General features: G+C 41.4%; 1 protein-coding gene across 9 annotated transcripts in view; it reads left to right on the forward strand.

Moving 5' to 3' along the window:
• The window catches only part of sei (potassium voltage-gated channel seizure), a 380532-nt gene that overhangs the window by 82932 nt on the left and 276498 nt on the right, over positions 1-21102 (forward strand). For all 9 annotated transcript variants that reach the window (XM_019055545.2, XM_019055548.2, XM_019055549.2 and 6 more), the window contains exon 3: positions 397-627. In XM_019055545.2, coding sequence (XP_018911090.2) covers positions 397-627 — 231 coding nt within the window. The remainder of the gene's footprint in view (positions 1-396; positions 628-21102) is intronic.

Consider the following 21102-nt stretch of genomic DNA (forward strand, 5'->3'; position numbering starts at 1 on the left):
CACCACGAACATCCTTCAAGCACGAATAGTTGTATCCCCACGCCATGGAAAACATTGACTCTTTCTGCCTTGCTGATGAAGAGCGGTCGGCGTGTAACTTTCCCCCCCGTAAAAAAAAAAAAATTTTGTATGAATTAACTATTTTAGAGAAATGTTATTAATATTTTTCATTGAGACGTTTTTCATATACTTTCGGCCCAATTGCGAATGAAATTCCCTCGGAAATTTTAAGGTCGTAACTATCTTTAGTTTCGCAGATATTATGTGCTTTGTGAAGGATTTCTCATCAGCACTAAGTGGTACGGTGAGGCCACGTAGTACCCGTTGATGGAAAGGGGTGTAAACTTTTAGTTCCGTAAAAATGACTAAAATATTTTTGATTTTGCTGTGTTTCAGATCGGAGTTTCATAGTGGCGAACGCGCAGAACAACCTATGTCACGTGATCTACGCCTCGGACGGGTTCTGCAAGATGACCGGGTTCAGCAGGTCTGACGTCATGCAGAAGTCGGCCCTGTGCCAGTTCCTCCACGGGCCACTCACGTCCCAGCACGCGGTCAACGTCATCAAGGAGGCCCTCTACACGGGCGATGAGAAACACTTCGAAATCCTCTACTACAAAAAAGACGGTCAGTCAATCTCATTATTCTTCCTCAGACTCCATACCCTGAACGAACGGTCACGGAAAAAATGCATTGCTGATTTTACGATTAAATTGTCAAAAGATATGTCCGACATGTTTCAAATGTACATTTTACCACGTTGGAAAGGTAAATTAACCACGGGGGTGGTTAAATTAGCATTTTCTTTCATTGTAAAATTACATTGAAACATATCGGACACTTTCTTTAACTACAAATTTTTAAATCAGCAATATCATTTTATTCCGTGTTGAACAAAATCAGGAAGCGTGGCATGCCAATGTTGCCGTGCTAAGACCAACTAACAACTACTTTGGAACTTAAAACATGTATCTCTTGAAAAAACAAAAACTGCACTTAAGCGTCTTTGTCCTCCAAGCCCCTCATTTACAACGTGGTGGATTCATCGACCATCATCGGATAAGTCATTGGTAAAGTTCCGGCGAAAGTCAGGGTTGAAATCCGGGCGAGAGGGCTCAATCTGCAAATCAAAAGCGCTTTAAAAGGTGTAATACCACCTGAAAACAAATCGACTGCGGAGTCGAAGCGACACGGCGCTTTTCTCTCCGGCAATGAATGAACAAACAGTGGACGGATTTAAGCGGGAAACGCGTGGAATCCTATTATTTCTCACTCGAGTTTTTTTTTCACGGTCGCTTGATTCCAGGAGGTCCGCTTAGCTCCGCATCCCGTTGCCCAGGTTTCAGTTTTATTTTCCCCCACGGCGCACCCCTCCTCCCCCGCTCCCCCGGCCCCTGGCCAAGTGGATTCTTCGAGCTCTCGTAAAAGTTCTCCAACTTCCAGGAGCGGCAAAGTTCCCGAGTCTAGTATCAGTTCCGCCGACAATGGTTCGCTCGCCCCGGCGCACCGGCTCACTAAAGTGTCCAAGTCCGTCCATTTCCCTCGCAAGATTACTCGATTTCTGTTTCCTCTTCAACGGAGACTCCTGTAAACAGTCAACTTGGAACTTGGATATTTTTTCAGCGAATAACAGTAAAAAAATTCGCCGCGCAGGGACGCTTTTTCCTTCTGGATTTTGATTTTCCACGGTGCCTAGGACCGGGGACAAACTGGAAAAATTGGGAATAATCAGGGGATGAAAAAGTTCATGGAAAATCGGGCATAAATCAGGGAATCTGTCACGCAAACCGGGAATCTCTTCTTCTCCATGGGTAAAGAAGAATGCCGTATGACAAGACGTTCCCTTTGACAAATGGTTTGACCGGGAATTTTCGTGTAAATGTGTGAACATTTTTCTTCCGATTTTTTAGAGAATTTTGCTGAATGCCTCTTAATAAATTAACTAACTAACTAACTAACTAAATAACTATTCGACCGCTAAGGTGCCCGCCTCTGCCTATCTTTTCAGATGAAAGAGAATCAATCAGTATTTACTGCACGAATCCTTCCGATTAGGACAGCACTTAGTTTGGCGCATTGTCGTATTCCGATGTCATTAGGGCTGCAATTAGCAATGAGGAACTACAAAATCTGCTTCATCCATAAAAAAATGTTTCGTTTTAAAAATGAATCATAGATAGTAGTTTCCCATTGCAAAATTTAGTTCATATTCCATAGAAGATTCTCGATTTTGCACGCTTAAATAATCCGTAATTTGAATTTGACTTCCCACGATTGTAAAATGTACATTTGAAACATGTCGGGCATATTTTTTAACAATCTAATATTGTCAAATCAGCACTTCATTTTTGCCAGGGAAGGGGGACACATGTTGAGCAAATTCACTCCGTAAACTATTTTGAAATGACTTTTGACGATTTTGTTCCAATTGCCAGGCCAAAAAAGACACCTTGCCGACAACCACATCGCCTCCCTTTCCCACAAGTGGACTCGGAATAACGCTGCCTTTTGTTGCGGGCACCCGCGTCAGCGGGTTAAATGGCGGGGGGGGGGGGGGGGGGGGGGGGGGGGGGGGGGGGGGGGGGGGGGGGTGCGAAAACTCGGTCAAAGCACTGCGGGGGGCACCCGTTTTTCCCTATGAAGCCCGTGTATCGATTTGTCCCGGTAGGGTTACGCTACGCGGGACGAGAATTTATGGCGAATTCCATCGCAGTCGTGTTATGTGAGTGCAGTGTATAATTACGGGTGTCGACTGCTAACTTTCTTTCAAGACTCCGCGGAAATTCTTCCCGAGCACTTATTACTGGACTCGGGGCCGCGTCCCCCCGTCCCCCCACAGCCCCCCTCCTCCCTCGGGGGTGATTAATGGGCCTCCGGGCGGGGGAGGGGGAGGGGGAGGGAGTTGAACGCTTTTTGTTGCGCCGTCCCCGGAGTTGAGTTGAGACTCTCCTCAAGATGAGCCCTTCGCTCGGACCGGCGCACAGTGGATCGAGTCAATAGGAGAGGTCGGACAAAATTTCGAAACTTCAAATCCTTATAACTCCGATTATACAAAAATTTAAGGTTCTAAAAGTGGTTTCATCGGTATCCTCGTAAAATTTTCTTCTGAAACAACCCCTTGAAATTTAAAATGTGATGAAATAAACATCGAAATTTGCAGTTTGAGTAAAAAATCCCATTTGCGACCTCTTTGATTGACTCGGTCTACTGTGCGGCAGCCGGGGCCTTATACAGCCAACAAATTCTCGATTCTCAATTACCGCTGATAAACGAGCGTTGAGGAAATGTCAAGACCTCGCAGCAGTTGTATCTCAATAACGTAACTGCGGAAAAAGACGGGGCATGGACGGAGCTGAGGGGGGCATGCACATTGCACATGCTGCCGTTGTAAGGAAGAATGTCGCTGCTCCCAATGCTTCCATTTCTCGCAACTGGTTCCGAGTTCCGGAACTTTTGCGAATTTCCTGAATTTTCCCCGGACCTTTTGAAATTCCCAAAATGCTCCAGATCTTTTGCGTTTTCCGGAACTTTTGAAAAAATCTAAAAGGAATCCCGGATTTCTTTGATGGTCATGGAGTGGGAGAAATTGGAACAAAAAAAATTTCCGAATCCCAGAACTTTTGAAAAGGGCTGGACACACGTTCAAAGTGGAGCTTCAAAGTGGTAACGTTTAGCCAAGAGTTGACTGGTGGACGTGGGCCCTTGATGTGTTCACTTTGTAGCGGTGTTTACACGACTTTGAAGACTTAACCATAAAATTTCATGTAAACAAACATTAAAAGTAAACAAAGATCGTGCTGAAGCAGTTTGATTTTATTCAAATGGATATAGTCCGTGATAATTTTGTTAAAAAAGCTGTAGTGGTTGTTGCAGGAGCAAATGAGACTGGGTTTTTAATTAGGTTGACAAGTTTCAGAGTCGAAACAGCAGGACCTTTTGCGATGACCTGATTTACTTTGGAAGCAGCAGGATTTGTACCTTGTGCGATAACCTGTCCTGGTGATGGATTGGTTGTTGCAGGAGCAAGTGAGACTGGGTTTTTAACTAGGTTGACAATTTTCAGAGTCGAAACGGCAGGACCTTTTGCGATGACCTGATTAAATTCCATAATTTTTCACTACGCAGACGCACTTAAATTATTGTTGTAATAGCCGCGCGCTTGGAGAGGTTAGATGGACGTTGAGATCCGCAGAGCATCGTATGGACTAAACGTTTACCACTTTGAAGCTCCACTTTGAACGTGTGTCCAGCCCTAAAGACATGTAATAGGAGCACTGATATAAGCCCTCAGGCGTTGCCAACTTTCCTGTGGTTATTAGCTGGGTTTCCGAGAAACTTGTGAATATTTCCCCTCCAATTTTTCAGAGAATTTCATTCAAAATTAGATCTAAAGCATCTGAAAATGTCAAGAGAGAATATTCATGAATCTTCTTTAATATCAACATTTCATCGGAGGAACTGCGGCAACTCTCGAATTTTTATGCGCTTCCTCTCAGCACGGCCGTATAGGTACTCGGATGAACGTGAGTGACTACGTCACGTAGCCGCAACGACGTTGGACGAACGTCGGGGCGGACGGCGAATTGGGGAATCGATACGAACGGAACGGAACGGTGCGGCGGCCGGCTAAGACGGGGCCGGGGCCGGGCTACGATGGCGGCAACATACGAATGACGTGTTTTAATTAAATTTGATCCTCCAATGCTTTTTGCCCGCCCGCGCCACGCCGCCCAGCCGCCCCAGCCGCCCCGGCCGCCCCGGATTTGCGGTCGCAATCGGAATAATTCCGGGCCCGTCTCCCTCTTTCAAAACAAACTACTCCCCAAGTCACCCCCCCCCCCCCCCTTGTAACGTCAAGCCGCGTTGACGCGTTGACACGTTGACCCTAATAGCACACCGAAAACAACGTTTTCAAAAACGTCTTACTTTGATCTCCACTGATAAAAAAGCGCCGGACGTGGAAGCCGTACTTACGGGCGTTATAGACGTACTGTCCGCATTCCGGGCTCTAGAGGCCGAAAGTTCCGGGCGTATCGCCCGGAGCTGTCAAAATTATGGCTCCAGCACCCGGAACTTTTGGCCTTTGAGCCCGGAAGAGAGGGTATGTCTATACATAGCCCGTAACTTTTTTTTTCAGTGTAGAGCACGAACTTCGACGTATGAAGCTCTTAAGGACCAAAAGGCAGCCAACCTGTTGAAACGAAAGACACCAGGAAAATTGACGTATTTTTGTCGAAACGGAACTATGTGCATTATGACGTGAGCCCTGTTATGCATGTATTCTTATGTGTATTAGGACTCATGTCTTAATGCACATAGTTCCGTTTGATAGAAATACGTCCGAATGCCGCTGCCGACCTTCAGGTTCCAATATCGAGGCAACACGGACAATAATGTTTAGAAATAAACCGTCTTTCCACAAAAATTGAGTACATTTTACCAAAATCTGAGTCAAATAAGTGGTTTACAAACAATGAGTCGTAACAATTTTAAAAGGAAATCATTCTGCGGACATTCGAGTTTATAGGTTGGCTGCCGTTTTGGGCCCTTTCGGACATTTTTCACTTTTAGCCATGTCCTTCGGGACAAAAAAGGCCAAAAAGACTTGCCTTGGGGACAAAAATCCATTAGAATTTCGTAATGTGGTTCTTCAGCACTTCGGAGTTCGGAGAACCATTCGGACTACATTTTGCACTTTGGAACTACAATCTCTGGTTCATCCGTAAAAACACTTTCGTGCAAAGAGAAACTAATGGTGCACACGTCGTTCCTAGACTGAACCAGAAATCGTACTTCTTATTTGGAGTGTTTCTCGCCAATACAGTCCGTATGTGGAGAGTGCAGAAAGATCGGGTGGTGCTCTTTAATGGATCTTGAGATGTTTCCTCAGAATGCACCTGTTGCAAAACGTTTGCTAGAGCAAAACTAAGAGTTGTTTCTTATAGATAATGCCTCAAAAATCACGATGAGCGCATCGGCAAACTCTGAAATGCACTCATAACTTCACAATCTGCGTAAGAAATTTGCGGTTTTTTGAGCTTCCCGCTTCAAAAACGATACTACGGCACAGGTGAACATTTTGTAAGAGGAGTCGTTCCATCGTCGGCAATAATCATCATAGCCGACGCCAATCCGCCAAAACACGTTTGATGGGACGAGATAACACCTGAACTGGATTAGACCAGATAACAATCGGTGTGTTAACGTTCATATTTTCCACGCCCGAATTGATTGACCTTGAACTCTCCTTGAATTACGCGCGGAACTGCGTGCAAGCGTCGGCCATGATGAATATCGCCGACGATGGAGCGACTCCTCTAACAAAATGTTCACCTGTGCCGTAGTATCGTTTTTGAAGCGGGAAGCTTAAAAAAACGCAAATTTCTTACGCAGATTGTGAAGTTATGAGTGCATTTCAGACTTTGCCGATGCGCTCATCGTGATTTTTGAGGATTATCTACAAGGAAACTCTTATTTTTGCTCTAGCAAAAGTTTGCCACAGCCCATTGCCAAGCGTCACACCATGATGTGGTAAGGTATCTGTGCGTAAAATTAAATTAGAGCAAGAAAAGGTTTGAAGTAACTCCTAAAATATGTCCCGAGTGAATATGGCAAATCGATATGCCCTCAGAATTGCAATATTCTGTCGAAACCTGCTTCTTATAGCTATTTCCAAATGTTTCTTGATATTTTTCGCATTGATATCAATAGACAAAGCTATAAACAAAGAAGACAAAGGGAGTATGGAGCGATCCTATTGGTTGATATATGGGCGGTTCCTATAGGCAAAGGGAGAAAATGATAGACTAAGTGTCGGGTCTCTCGTGGGTTGCCGTTAGTTAGTATATTATCTACTTCCTTTGACCATTGCAACCACTCACTTCCACCAATAGGAAACTCTCCATATCTCTTCAGTCTTCTTTGTTTGTAGCTTTTTCTATCAATTTTAATAATTGGTCCGGCAGGCAATCGAGATACGCCCATACGTCAAAGGAGCGACGAATTTTCCGCTCCGTCGGAATTCATGGAAATGCGATGGGAAGTGGCAACTCGGCGGTCGAAAGGAAGAGATTGCTGTCGTGGCCTCAGTCACCTGGAGGAGGAATGGCGGGGGAGGAAGGGGGGTAGGAGAACGAGCCGCGGAAAGAAGGCAATCGATTATTTAAATCCGTGCACCTGTAAGGCCAGGAAAAATGTATTTTTTTTCCTCGGGACAGCGCGGCTTGCATTTCATCAGGTAACTTTTCATTTCCACCGCAAAACTTTGCATATTTCTGTTCTTGGCTCGGCGCGGGCTCGCGGAGGGAGTCTCCACAAAGGGGAGGGAGTCTCCACAAAGGGGATGTAGTCGTGGCTCGAATTAATTACAAGTTGTTTTCTTCGCGGAACAGCCGCCGCTAAGTTCAATCCTCAGCTTCGCGGAAAATATTTTCCCCGATCAGGCACTGGAGCGAGGTCGCTCCGGGATACCTTCACGCGAAAGTGAAAGAAAAATCCACTTTGATACCGACACGTTGCTATCAGTGAAAGAAATTCAGTTCGAAATAAGGCTCATCAAAATTGGTGTCCCTACTTTGGGAGAGTATAGTCATACCTGCGGGCTGATTCCTGAATGCGGTAGACAGAGTGTTAGACAAAAAAGACAAAAAGGATATGGAGGGATCCTATTGGTAGATGCGGGTGGCTGCAATGGACAAAGGAGGTCAGTCATAGACTAACTAACAGCAACCCGCGAGAGACCCTATTAGTCCATCAATTTCTCCCTTAGTCTGAAAGAAGTATATGCACTCATTACAACCAACAGGATCGCTCCATACTTTTTATGTTTTCATTGTCTAGAGCTTTGTCTATCGCTTCGTCTATCGCTTTGTCTATCGATTTCAACAATCAGCCTGCTGTGCTGCTCTCTCATTCCTAGCTAGGAAGGATTCTTGGCAACGGATTCGCCTCCAATTGATTTGGTAGTCAAGTCAAAACTACCTCCAACAAGGAGCAGTAATGACAGTATTGCCATATTTGTTCCACTCTTTGATTCCTGACTAGGAACATATACATTCCGGTGAACAAATTTTCCTTCAAGTGACTACTCAAGTAGTTAGAACGACAATCAACGAGTAGCAATTAATGGGATCGCGTCGAGCAGAAAAAACCCAAGCCACATCTGCTATTGCCATTTAACTGGGCGATTTAATTTTTTACGTGAAAACGGTTGTGCGAATTTTTGTGCCAATTCCAGTGAATTTTTTGCTCATAGTACGAAGCAAAGTCCTTACAATTTTCAAAGGAATTCACACAAACGTTCTCTTGGCAAAAAAAAAAGTTGTCTTGTTCTTGGCAGAAATGTTTAAACTTTCAAATGACCACCTGCCGGGGCATTCCGAATTTGATAAAACACCCTGTGACACAATAGAGCGAGCCAATGGAAGAGGTCAGCGTTTAAATGTTGGAAAAACGTGTTATTTTGAAGTTTATTTCGTCAAATTTTGAAGTTATGGGGTTACATCTCAAAGAAATTTCTATAAGATAACCAATGGAACCACTTTTTGAGCCTCAAAATCTCTCAGTAACGGAAGTTGTAAGCTTTGAAAGTTTCACATTTTGTCAGATTTCTCTCATTTACTCGTCTCCATTCTGCGAAATTTTAATGTGATCTAAAAACCACTCATTTCCATCACCTTGTGTTGAATCTACCACTTCTACCAGCTCGTTTCTTACTTTCAAAACCTAAGTAAAAAGGGGGAAATACCCGGAAGAGGATAGAGCAGAATAGTGTAAGGAAAAGGATGTCTAACAACATTGTTGCACTCTCTCATAGTTTTAACTTGGGCAAGTTCTCTTTCCGCAGTGAAGCTTGCACGCATAAGATAAGGCTGGAGAAAGGGGTCAAGTTGTCTTTCTCCCCCCCCCCTCCTTTTCACCCTCACCTTCCATTATCCTGCTCTTGCGTGCTAATGCAGGCGGGGGGGGGGAGGAGAGGGAGGAAGATTTGCAATTAACGCCACCGAACCAAGTTTTACTCCAATGCGCAAATCTGATTAATTATGCAGTATGAGAACTCGGTAGTGAGACAGTCACCCTAAATATTTCCTAGGCGGTTGTGATCTTACATTGCGCAAGTGAGGACAATGAAAGCAAAGGCGAGGTGTGAATGATCGATTATCGATATTCCTCCATTTGAAGCTATAGTAAAGAATCGATTATTAAGGGGTTCGTTGCGAACATCCTGCTTATCGATATTTTTCATAGGTTTAAATGGCAGATCAATCGATACATCGAAAAGCACGTCACGCCTTGCCACTGAAGGTAAGCCTCTAACCCATGATCAGAGTTCGGAAATGAAAAATCATGATTTACAGAATTCAATTTTGCTTGAAATTTAGAAGGTCTTTCTGTATCGGGCATCTTTAGTTCGTATTGTGTACCTTTGTATCCCGATTTTCTTGTTGAATGTTTTGCTTACGTATCTACGCGACGATGGCCATTTTGGAATTAACTAATTCCGTCCTCAGGTCCTTCTACAGGGCTCACTGGTCGCGAACGCGTCAAAATAGTTAATAATTAAAATGACAAGTAAACATATAAGTGTTGGCCAATCACACTTAAAAATTCATTCATTTCGATCGTGCGAAATAAATAAGTGTTTACGTGTGTTTTACCAATTTCCATGTAATGAGGTGGTAATATGATGCTGGGTCCACGCCATTTTGCGGGGAAGACAAAGCCAAAAAGTGTGCAAATTTCAATTAGAGTCTGAACTGAACACTCCTCCCCCTCAGTCGTGTACATATACTCATTAGAGCTCACAATTTTTTACTCTAATTGGAATTTTTGAACTTTATAGTTTTCTTTTCCCCGCAAAATGGTGTGGACCCAGCATCATTTTACAATCTTGTCACATACAGTTCGGGCCACGTTGATAAGTTTTTCCCCCCAATGTGTATGTTTACTTCTTATTTTTTAATTTTTAATTGTTATTATACATAATATATGATTATAATAATATTCCTTTAATATACATAATCTATTTAATTATAATTGTATATATTATAATATTAGGATGGAGCTCGTTAATACCAAAATGGTCATCGTAGCGTAAAAACTAAAACAAAGTATTCAACGATGAGATCGATACTATACGAATTACTCGAAATTCATGAGATCGCTCTTTGCTGAGAGAGTTTTACCAAATTTTGGAGAATTTTTGGGGGCTGAGTTTGCAACCCGCAACAAACAGCCTAGAATTCAACCAATCTATGCATCAGCCGTGTCAAAGTGACCCATGAGGCTTGCTAAAAACACGTGGCTTGCTGGTTGAATGGGGTCATCTCGTACGAACTTAAGGTATACTACCGTGCTAAGGAAGAACGCCATATGAGCCTTCGAACGTTGTCAAGTATCCTTCGATAAAAACCGAATTAACAGGAAAAATTGTGAATATTTTTTTCCAAAATTTGCAGCCAATTTTGTGCGTAATTTAATCTAAAATATCTGAAGATTTCAAGGACAAATACGCATGAATGGCGTTGGGGTAATTCGGCATCTGAAATGTTCTCATGGCGTTTTCGTTAGACGGCGACACCACCACACTCACAAACAAACACAAAAAAACCAACACATCAAACACAACAAATCACAACATCAACAAACAAAACAAAAACACAAAAAAATTCGGCAACTCTCGAATGTTCATGCGGCGTTCTTCCTTAGCACGGCAGTATAGGTCCACAAACGCATCGTAAAAGAAGATTCTGGTATCAAGTTTTAAGAAGAAAAATCGAGTGTCAACACATCCGAAGATAGGATAGACGTATTCGGGGTTCGTATTTTAGCTTTACTGCCGCATCTGAGCGACAACTCAATGGCAGAATAGAACGAAGCATTGCTAGTTCACGCCTCGCGCCATCGCGCCTTCAATTTTGCAGACGCAACACGGACATCCATCAAGCACGAATAGTTGTATCTCTGCGCCGTCACCAACGTGCGTCCTCTCTTTTGCTCTCTTTCTAGATGGTACACACAGAATGGTACACACGGTTTACCGGATTGATCTGTTATTTTCTATTATCATACATACGTATCAGCAATACATAAAAAAGTAATAATTATCAATGTTCAATATGTAATAGCTGTCGTCCGATACAAATATCATGGCGTTTATTTACACTTTAATGAATTATTAAAATATCTTAATAAAAACCATTACTGTGTATGAATATTTTTTGTTAATTTTTCGACACGTTTTGAGTTTTCAATGTGTGGAAAAGTTTGTGAAAAAAGCCTCCGTCATTAATTATCCGACCTGTTAGATTCAAAATAACAATGCTCATGAGGTAACTCTAACTGTGCTTAAGGGATAGCAGTGTTGCATGAACAAAACTTTGAAGGCACTTTGCATATTCTCTCTTAAAAAACTTTTGTTATTGGAGTCCTTGAAAATTTTGCTTCAGGAATGATAATCCCGATAAAATAAGAGATACGGCCTTTAAGGCGCGTGAATCGACCCCGCAAGATTTCGACAGAAGGTGGAATAACGAATTGTTTAGGGAAATTACACCGATTTTCTCCAATGAATCAGTATGCCAGTTGCCGTCAGTCGCCGATACTTTTCTATTTTCAAACGGAAAATCAAGCAATTTTCTATTCTCAAACGGAAAATCGAGCAATTTTGTTTAAAAAACGTAGTATTTCTCCAAAACATGTATATACATGTATACATCTCTGTATACATGTAAATCGTGGATTTATCGAAAAATAAAGGAATTGAGATAGAGTTTCAATCAGAGTTTCTAAAAAATTTGATACCTCAGACTGAACGCTTCAAAAGAGCTTTTTTGAATGGTTTGCAAATGCGTTGATGCTAGTGTTACAATTCATTAATGCCGCAAAAGTGCTAATTTTCGCTCGTGGAGATTACCTGCGAGAGGTAAACGAAATGGAAAGAGCGGCAGTGACATGAACACAGGTGAAACTTTTCATTTCATGCGTGAGAATGATAAAAAAAACTACCTGATAAAGTTTTATTCTTCTATTTAAGGTGCTAGAAAGAGGATCACAAGACATCAATTTAACTAAATTTTGCAAAAAGGAATTATTCTCTCTGGCTTTTCTTTCAGAAATAAAGTGCACTTTATCAGTTTCCTTATTTGTACACTTTCTTGTATGGCTGAGGAGGACACATTACTTTCTCATCGCAAACGACATCAATAATTCAATCAGAATAGCAATCAAAATCAGACCAGAGACACTGAGAATTCGAGAAACCGAAGTCGAAGAAAATCGAGGTATAGATATTAACAAAAAAAACAGGACATTCTGAAATGGATTATATCGAATTCTGTGTATTAATACCAAAATCAGCACAAAATTTGTCGGCGTTTAGCCGAGGGTAAAACCCTCGTTTCCACCGTCCACCACGAGGAGGAACCGACATCAGACGGCAACGCTTCCATCGTCCAACTTACAACTCCCATGGCATACGTTAATTAGAAATTCAAAATTTTGAAAAAATCGAAAAGAAATTTTGAAAAAATCGAAAAGAAATTTAAAAGACAAAGGCATGGGGCTCATGAGATTTAATAAGGATAACCTTATTTTTAAATTTTTTTTTTAAATTTAATAATTATTAAAGATCTCATGCCATGAAGAGTTGGGTCGGCGTTCTGGGCGCACCCTCACTCACAACAGTGAACAATTCGCCAATGACCGAATGCAGGGAACTCCTCTACCACCGTGCGATCCAGCAGTGAGACGACAAACTCGTAGCTGGATACTCTCTACAGAGATAGAGATTGCTGAAACTTTGTCCGGCTTGTTCGGCCCAGGAGAACAGAATACCCTGAGCCACGAGGCCCCGGAACTCTCGTGAAGTATTCGGCTCTCCTGCATCAAAACCTACTTCAATCTGCAACATCGCCCCAACCACCAGCCCGTTTGAGAGGCGTCCGACCCTCCGGTTCCGACTTTGCCTGGTCTAAAGTGTCCCGGGGGGGATGACGGCTTTAGACTTAATGCGCAAGCATCGGCAGATACCGGAGGTTGACCAGTACAGGATTGCCAGGCTTCGATCGGTCACCCCTGCAATTGGTCACTGACGAATCGCGCAAAGTCGGTCACAGATCGGGATTTTCAGACCACTGTGTACCGGTTGATCCTTGCACCTCGCGGTTCAAGGATATGGCCTAACTACTATCAGTGGTCTTCTGAAGATCATCGTTCCCCTCATGTTCCTCAGGTTCCGCTTGATCTCTTCCGTAAGCCAGGGATATGGACTAACAACCAAGGTGTAAGCAGCCCGCCGAAGCAGGGCCCCGAGGTTCCGCTTGATCCAAGGCTGCAATGGATATGGCCTAACATCCAAGGTGTGAACAGCCCTGCTGCGCGCGAAGCAGGGCACCGAGGAAGTGGTTGATCCATGCCCGAGCGTATTAGGGATATGGGCTAACAACCAAGGTAATAACGTACCAAGGATGCGCTTGATCCTAAAAAGCTCGTTACGATGTGTGAAGAGATATGGGCTAACAACCTGAGGCGAGGGAGGGTGCAGAATCACAACAGGTTTGCCGGCGTTTGGCACGGGTCAGAGACCCGCCCCAGGTCCACCACGAGGAGGCTCCGGCACCAGACCCTTCTTCTCACTATTTTCTTCTCTCTCGTCCTTCTCTCATCCTTCTCTCATCCTTCTCTCTTCCTTCTCTCTTCCTTCTCTCATCCTTCTCTCTTCCTTCTCTCTTCATTCTCGCATCTTTCTTTCTTCCCTCTCTCTCCCTTCTTCCTTCTCCCTTCTCTCCCCATTCTCTCTTCCTGCTCGCTTCCTTCTCTCTTCCTTCTCTCTTCCTTCTCTCTTCCTTCTCTCTTCCTTCTTCTTCCTTCTCTCTTCCTTCTCTCTTCCTTCTTTCTTCCTTCGTTCTTCCTCTCTTCCTTATCTCTTCCTCTCTTTTTCTCTCTTTTCTTCCTGTTCATCTTTCTCTTATCGTCTTCTCGCCTTTCTATTGTTCCGTTTTCTTTCTCTTCTCCAACTTCGATTTTACCCTATACATAGAGGTGCATTCACGAATGACCGATAACTAGTAGTTTCTTTTTGCAAGATATAGTCTACTCGGACGTATTCATGCTAAAAAGAACTACGTGCATAGGGTTTGCGTGTAACTTAGTTCCTTTTAAAATAAATACGTCCATTTGATCTCCAAGAAATCTAGTACCTTTGACAGTACTTCAGAAAATAAACACACACTCATTTGCAAAGACAGAGATATGACTAAGGGTTCAATGTAAGTTCGAAGCATAACCATCAAGTCTTAAAACGGTGGGCGTTAGAAGAATATTGATAATCTTTGAAAGAATTGCGAATCTCGTCCAAAACGAAAGATTCAAGTATGGAAAAACTCGCGAGGCGGCCGAATGAAAAATCAAGGAAATCCAACTACCGAAACACTGATATTTGACCCTGTACGGGAAAAAGGGTCTATGCCAAGGAGGAAGAATGAGCAGGGATGCGATTTTTATCGCATCAGGTTGAAATTCTGGCATATCAAATTTCAAGAGTTGAGCTGTAGAGAAGGTCAGCCATGCCAAAATGCCGGGCGGCTTGGAGAGTATCTGCTTTACTGCTGCGCCTGCGGTGTCGGAGAAAATTCTCTCAGCTGAAGAAAATTCTCTCAGCTGAAGGAGGGGGGTGGGCGGATTTTTATAAATATGGAAAATCGCCCTTAAATCATCAAAATTTCCTCCAAAAAAGGGTCATATCTTCCATGTAATGTAAGGAGGGGGGGGGGGGACAATCCGTCTACCTTCCTCTCCCGTAACTCGGTTTTGCGAAGGAGAAGCGCGGTGAAAACATTCAATGTAGCCAAATCTTCTTCAATAGGAGATATATTTTTGACGACAGTTAACAATTTCTTCTTTCTTACAAATTTGCAGGTACCTAAGAATAAAGTGCAAATAAAATTTTCCAAAATAGTAGGGATGTTTTCAAGAAAATTTTTACTATCAAAAGAAATTTTCCAACCTCCGAAAGGCTCATAAAGTAGTCTTCCTTAGCACGACGGCATCAAGGTGATTCGATGAAAGCTATATTTTGTGTCGGATCGATATGCGAGATATTGCATCGATTAGTTCCATTTTTTCAGCTACTTGTCATGTTTCTCGAATTTTGAGAACGCAATTCTGTTTTCAAGAGACTAAAGAATTCACTTACCAATTTTTACAAACAAATTTAACGTAATGAAGGCGTGGTTTTTTTAGAGGAAAAATATAGCATTCGACACTGATAGCGAAACTGCATTCGAATGCGATATTTTCTCTCTAAAAAAAACCACGTCTATATTACATTAAATTAGTTAATCAAAATTGATAAGTTAATTCTGTAGTCTCCTGACAACAGAATTGCGATCTCAAAATCTGAGGAAAATGACGAGGAGCTGAAAAAATAGAACCAATCGATGCGATTTATCGCATGTCGTTTTGACACAAAATATGACGTCCATCGAATCACCTTAACGCACTCGCGGGCTGATTTTTGAAATTGATAGACAAAGCTTTCGACAAAGCCTTCGACAAAGCTTTCGACAGAGCTTTCGATAAAGCTTTCGATAAAGCTTTCGACAAAGCCTTCGACAAAGCTTTCGACAGAGCTTTCGACAAAGCTTTCGACAAAGCCTTCGACAGAGCTTTCGATAAAGCTTTCGACAAAGCCTTCGACAAAGCTTTCAAGAAAGCACACGAAGGAACAATAGAGCGATCCTATTGGTAGAAGCGGGTTTTTGCTATGGGTAAAAGAAGTAAGTAATATACGAACCAAAGGCAACCTGGGCAACCCCTGAGAGATCCCATAGTTATAGCCAGTCATTTTCTCCCGTAGTCTATATCTGCCGTGCTAAGGAAGATCGCCTTATGATTCTGCAGACGTTGCCATATTTTTCTAAATGAAACCTAATTTTTCTTCAAAAATTTCGCATATTTTTTAAAAAATTTTCGGACAATTTTGTTTGCAATTAAATCACAAATATAAGAAACTTTCAATAAAAAAAAAATACGCATAACTTTTCTTAAAAATGCATGTATTATTGGGGGAAGTTTGGTAACTCTCGAATGCTCAAACAGTGTTCAGATATAGCAACTTCCCGTTTCAACCAATAGGATCGCTCCCTTTCTCCTTAGTCTTTTTCGTCTATCGGTTTGTCCAACCCTTTTGATTAACAAGTATTTATGGGAAAGAACTGACTAAAGTACATTCCTCCAGCTCCATGTGCTATCCAAGACGTAGAATCACGTTTAATGTTTATATATTAAGTGTGGCTTAAACGCTCTTTGTTCAGATGATAGACATGCAAACCAATGCCCTAAAAAACGGAGGCTTTTTACTCTCTACTGCCTACCTTTCCGTGCAATTTTCTTCAAATATGCTTTTTACGTTAAGAGAACAATAAATAATTATGCAATGTAAAAATTTATTTTCGACAAAGAAAATTTTCACGCAGTGATTGGTTTTTTTCGTTTTTAAAGTTTTGACAACAAGAAAATTTTTACCGTGAAAAAAACTTCCGTTGTCGCGATTATAACAACCGTGATTGATTATTCATTTGGTGTGACAAGACAACGGTTTTCCTGCGTAACCAGAGGCTGTCAGAGAAACCTCCGTTCTTGCAATAATATGTGACAGTGCATGTACAAGAAAAGGAACCTTAAAGTCTCAACTAACTAAAAGCTGAAAATTGATTTATATATCGACACCGGAAAAGCGATGAGAATTCTAAGAACATGTTGGGTATGGAACGTTTAAAAATGTCGAACCAAACTGGAGTGGTGTTGGAGGTGGTTTCACGTTTCCAATACAAAATTGTAGATTTGAAAAAGAGCTGTTAGAAATCGACACATTCCTGTGACACAATCCACATGTAAAAATGACCCATCTATACTGCCGTGCCAAGAAAAAACGCCGTATGAACCTTCAGGCGTTGCCAAATTTCTTATAGTAAAAAACGAATTTCCTGGTGAACTTATGAGTATTTTTCTTCAAATTAATCAGGTATTTTTTTCTCAGTTTCGCCAAAAGTTCAGAAAATTTCAAGGAAAAATATTCATAACTTTCTTGAAAATTAATCATTTTATCGAAGGAAATCTGGCAACTCTCGAATGTTCATACGGCGTTCTTCCTTAGCACGGCAGTGTAGTCACTTTGGATTACATAGTCACTCTGAGGTCAAAAGGCCTTCATCGAGGCTTTTTTTAAACTGTATTGTTTCCTAACGAAGGGCGAAAGGAAGCTTTAATTCGTCACCCTCTCTGACATAAAGGCGTAATTACACTCTGCAATAGACCCTGTCGTTCATGCAATTCAATGCTTTCCTGGGCTCATCTCAATGTGTAGTTACGCCCTTCTGTCAGCCAAGCTACGAATAATGGGATTTATATTTTCTAAGAATGCTTCGCAGCAAGTTTGCTTTTAGCCTTCGAAAAATAAAAACTCTCTTCAAGATGCAGCCCTTTTGACTTTAAAACGGTTTTGTTAAAGAACTTCCCAAAATATGAGCCTTTTTTTGCCCCTTTTTGGAAACCCGGATATCTCATCCAAATGTGGCCTAAATGAAACCTTATGATGATCCAAGTCTCAAGTAAAACTTCTAGCTCGAGTATACGTCTGATTTCGGTGATACAGCGCTGCAAAGTTTGCACATTAAAGCTTTTAAAATTATCATATTTTCAAGTATCTTTTTAAGTCTTTGAAAGGTCTTTTAAAGGTCAAAAATGTAATTTTGGCAACGTCGTACTGCAATAAAAGGTGCATCTAAAGCTCAAAATGTTTACCATGGATTGCTTTATCATAATTTTCCAGTAACGCTTTACTAAGTAGTATTGTAAAGTCTACTTTGAAGTTAATTTTTGGAAGAAAATCCTTAAAAATATGAACATTTTAAAGACTCAAACGCTTAAACTTCGCAACGCTGTATCTTCGAAACCAGACATATGCTCAAGCTAAAATTTTAACTGAAGGCTTGTCCCCAGCATAAGGTTTCATTTAGAACTCGCGGGAATGAAATCCCCGGGTTCCAAACAAGGGGCCGCTTTTTGGAAGGCTCAACCTCATCTGCACTTCTGATGGAAAATGCGCTGTCATATTGTTTGTATAGTCGCTTCTTTACGCCCACAATATCAGCGCGATACTTATCTAATTATAAGCTACTCGCAAATTATTAAATTTAAAATAAATTTGAAAAGCACCAGACTAGTCATAGTCTAAAATAAAAAAATTTAAAACTCACTAGTCCGAGGGTTTGTTAATCTGACGCGCATCCTCAGGGACGCGATTCAGTCGCTCAGTTGTCGAAACGCGTCGGAATAACAAACCCTCGGACTAGTGAGTTATAAATTTTGTATATCGCAAATCATCATTCGAGGCGACACTAAATTTCACCTTTAATAAAATTTCACTTAAAAAATGCCCAAGAAAGGTTCCCCAAAATAGTTGTTTTTAGGACTTCTTCAAAGAGAGTTCCTTCAAAAGTTTTTACAACATTTGTTGTTAGTAGGGCACTGGTAATATCTTTGAAAAAATTGATGCAGAAATTAGTTCTTACCTCACGCGACGTCCATATGCAGGGAATCAGCCAGGTCCGTGTTGATAGGGTAATTCGGCAAACAGAAAATCAGCGGAGCGGAAGGTTGTTCAACTATTCACTGCACTGTTTATACAAATACCTATCAACGGGAAAATTTACTCGGAAAAATTATTAAAATTAAGCACCGAACACAAAACAACACTGATAGCAAAGCACTTCAACCTCACATTTTTCACAAACGGCCCGAAGATGAATATAATTTCCGATAACACATTAATCTCGACACTCAGCCTTACTCCCCACGACCGCACAACTTCGACTGATCGAGCAATTAGTAAGTCCGAGCCTTGTTCCCCTTTTTCCCAAGTTTTTCCTTGTTCCCCTTCTTTCTCCCAAAAACAAAAGTGCGGCTTCAATTCCGAAAATTTCCATACATTTTGGGTTTCCCAGGTAAAAGCGGCACATGCACACAAAAGAGAGTGACCTCATTGACCCGGAAAGCAATAATTGGACGTATTTCTGTCAAACGGAACTATGTGCATTAAGACATGAGCCCTGAGACCCATAAAAATACACCCATAACAGAGCTCAGGTCATAATCCACATAGTTCCGTTTGATAGAAATACGTCCAATTAATACTGTCGTGGTGAGGTAAAACGCCGTACGAACATTCAAGCGTTGCCAATTTTTTTCATTCATAAAACACTAATTTCCTGGTAGACGTATGAATATTTTTCTTCCAATTTTTTAAATAATATTGTTTACGATTTTAGCTAAAGTTTCTGAAAATTTCAAGGAAAAATATTCATAACTTTCCTCAAATAAACATTTTATTGAAGGAAATTTGGCAACTCTCGAATGTTCATACGGCGTTTTTCCTTAGCGAGGCAGAATAAGTTACCGGGATTTCCCAATCTATTTATCTCTGGCTTTACACCCTTTTCCTCCTGTGTTGAAAAACAGCAACGGAGGACCATTTTCAAAAAAAGCAGGATCAAAGTTCACTTCATACATTTTATGACCAGCACCTTTTCAACAAAAATTCAGTCATTGATGCCATTTTCAATGTATGCTTGTAATTTTTTTGTTATCAGTTCAAGTTAAGTTACGACCAATTGAAATCAAGTGTCACTTATGCCCTTCTTGCAGCAAGTGTGGCTTTCAAGCCCTCGAGTTACGACAAAGTTTTAGCCACCTTTTTATCCTGCTGTGCTAAAAAGAAGCGTCGTATGAACATTCGAATGTTGCCAAATTCCTCCTGATAAAAAATATATTTCGGAAGAAAGTTATGGATATTTTTCCTTGGTAGTTTCAGATATTTTAGATTTAACTGCGAACAAAATCGTCTGAAAAATGGAGAGGGAAAATATTCACAACTTTCCTAATAAATTGTATTATATGTAAAAAAACTGTGGCAACGCCTGAAGTTTCATACAACGTTTGTCCATAGCACGGTAGTATATACTGCCGTGCTAAGCAAGAGCACCGTAAATGCATCAAGATTTTCCTTTGTTTTTGAACTTAACTTCATAAAATAAAAACTGTTCTACCCATGCACTTCGAATTTTCAGGTTATGTTCTTGATAGTATTTGCGAAAGAATTCTGGAAAAACATTGTCCTAAGGTACACAAGTTTTTTTTGCTATGATAAATTGTTTAACAAAAAATGTAAAATGGCGTTTACGGCGTTTTTGCGTTGCACGTCAGTACATTGTGTGCAGTGTCTATGCATAGCTGTCTTCCACCTGAAATTTTAGAAGCCACGTTGGTTGGATTTCCCATTTCTAGGAGCCATCTACAATTTTTCAGGAGCCACATTAACTTTTTGCAAACGCATCGTGCGCCACCGCTGCTTCGCAATTCTGCCGTTCACAGCAAGAACGCCGTAACTCCATACAAAATGTTGTATTTTTTTCCAGCACGCATACTGTTCTATTACTAGAAAATTCAAATGGCAAAATGCTTCATTTTCTCATGTTTAGTTCCGAATGGCATGGCAAAGGTGTATCGAAAAAAATGAAAGATGAATATACGTTAGGTTTTTTGTAACACAACATATTGTCAGAATAAGTCGAAAAAGTGTTGAATGGAGATTTGGCGTTTTTACTTTCGTCGGCAGAATTGCTACTTTGAAAAAATCAACGCTGTGCGTAACCTCCCCTAGGCAAGACGATGGCCCAGCCATGCCAAATTTTTGGCGCCAAACCTCTGTTTTCAGGCGTATTTGACGTTTGGTGGCTGGGGAGGGTAGAATCCTGATAGCATAATAATCATATTTGTATTGTTTGGTTCGGTTCAAAAGCTCGGTTTATGAATCTAAGATTCGGTTCCCAGAACCAATAATCCGGTTTCTAGAACCAAGGATCTGGTCACAGGAACCGAATAGTACGGTCAATTTAGAACGCACCGTACATACGGTTCATTCGACCGAACTCTTTTCGCGGGCCGCATTTTCCGACGGCCGCACAGTGGATCGCGTCAATGAGAGCGATCGGGCATGAAATTTTTACCTAAAACTGCAAATTTTGATGTTTAATTCGTCATATT

The sequence above is a fragment of the Bemisia tabaci genome, chromosome 5, assembly GCF_918797505.1.
Source record: "Bemisia tabaci chromosome 5, PGI_BMITA_v3".
NCBI classification, from domain to species: Eukaryota; Metazoa; Arthropoda; class Insecta; order Hemiptera; family Aleyrodidae; genus Bemisia; species Bemisia tabaci.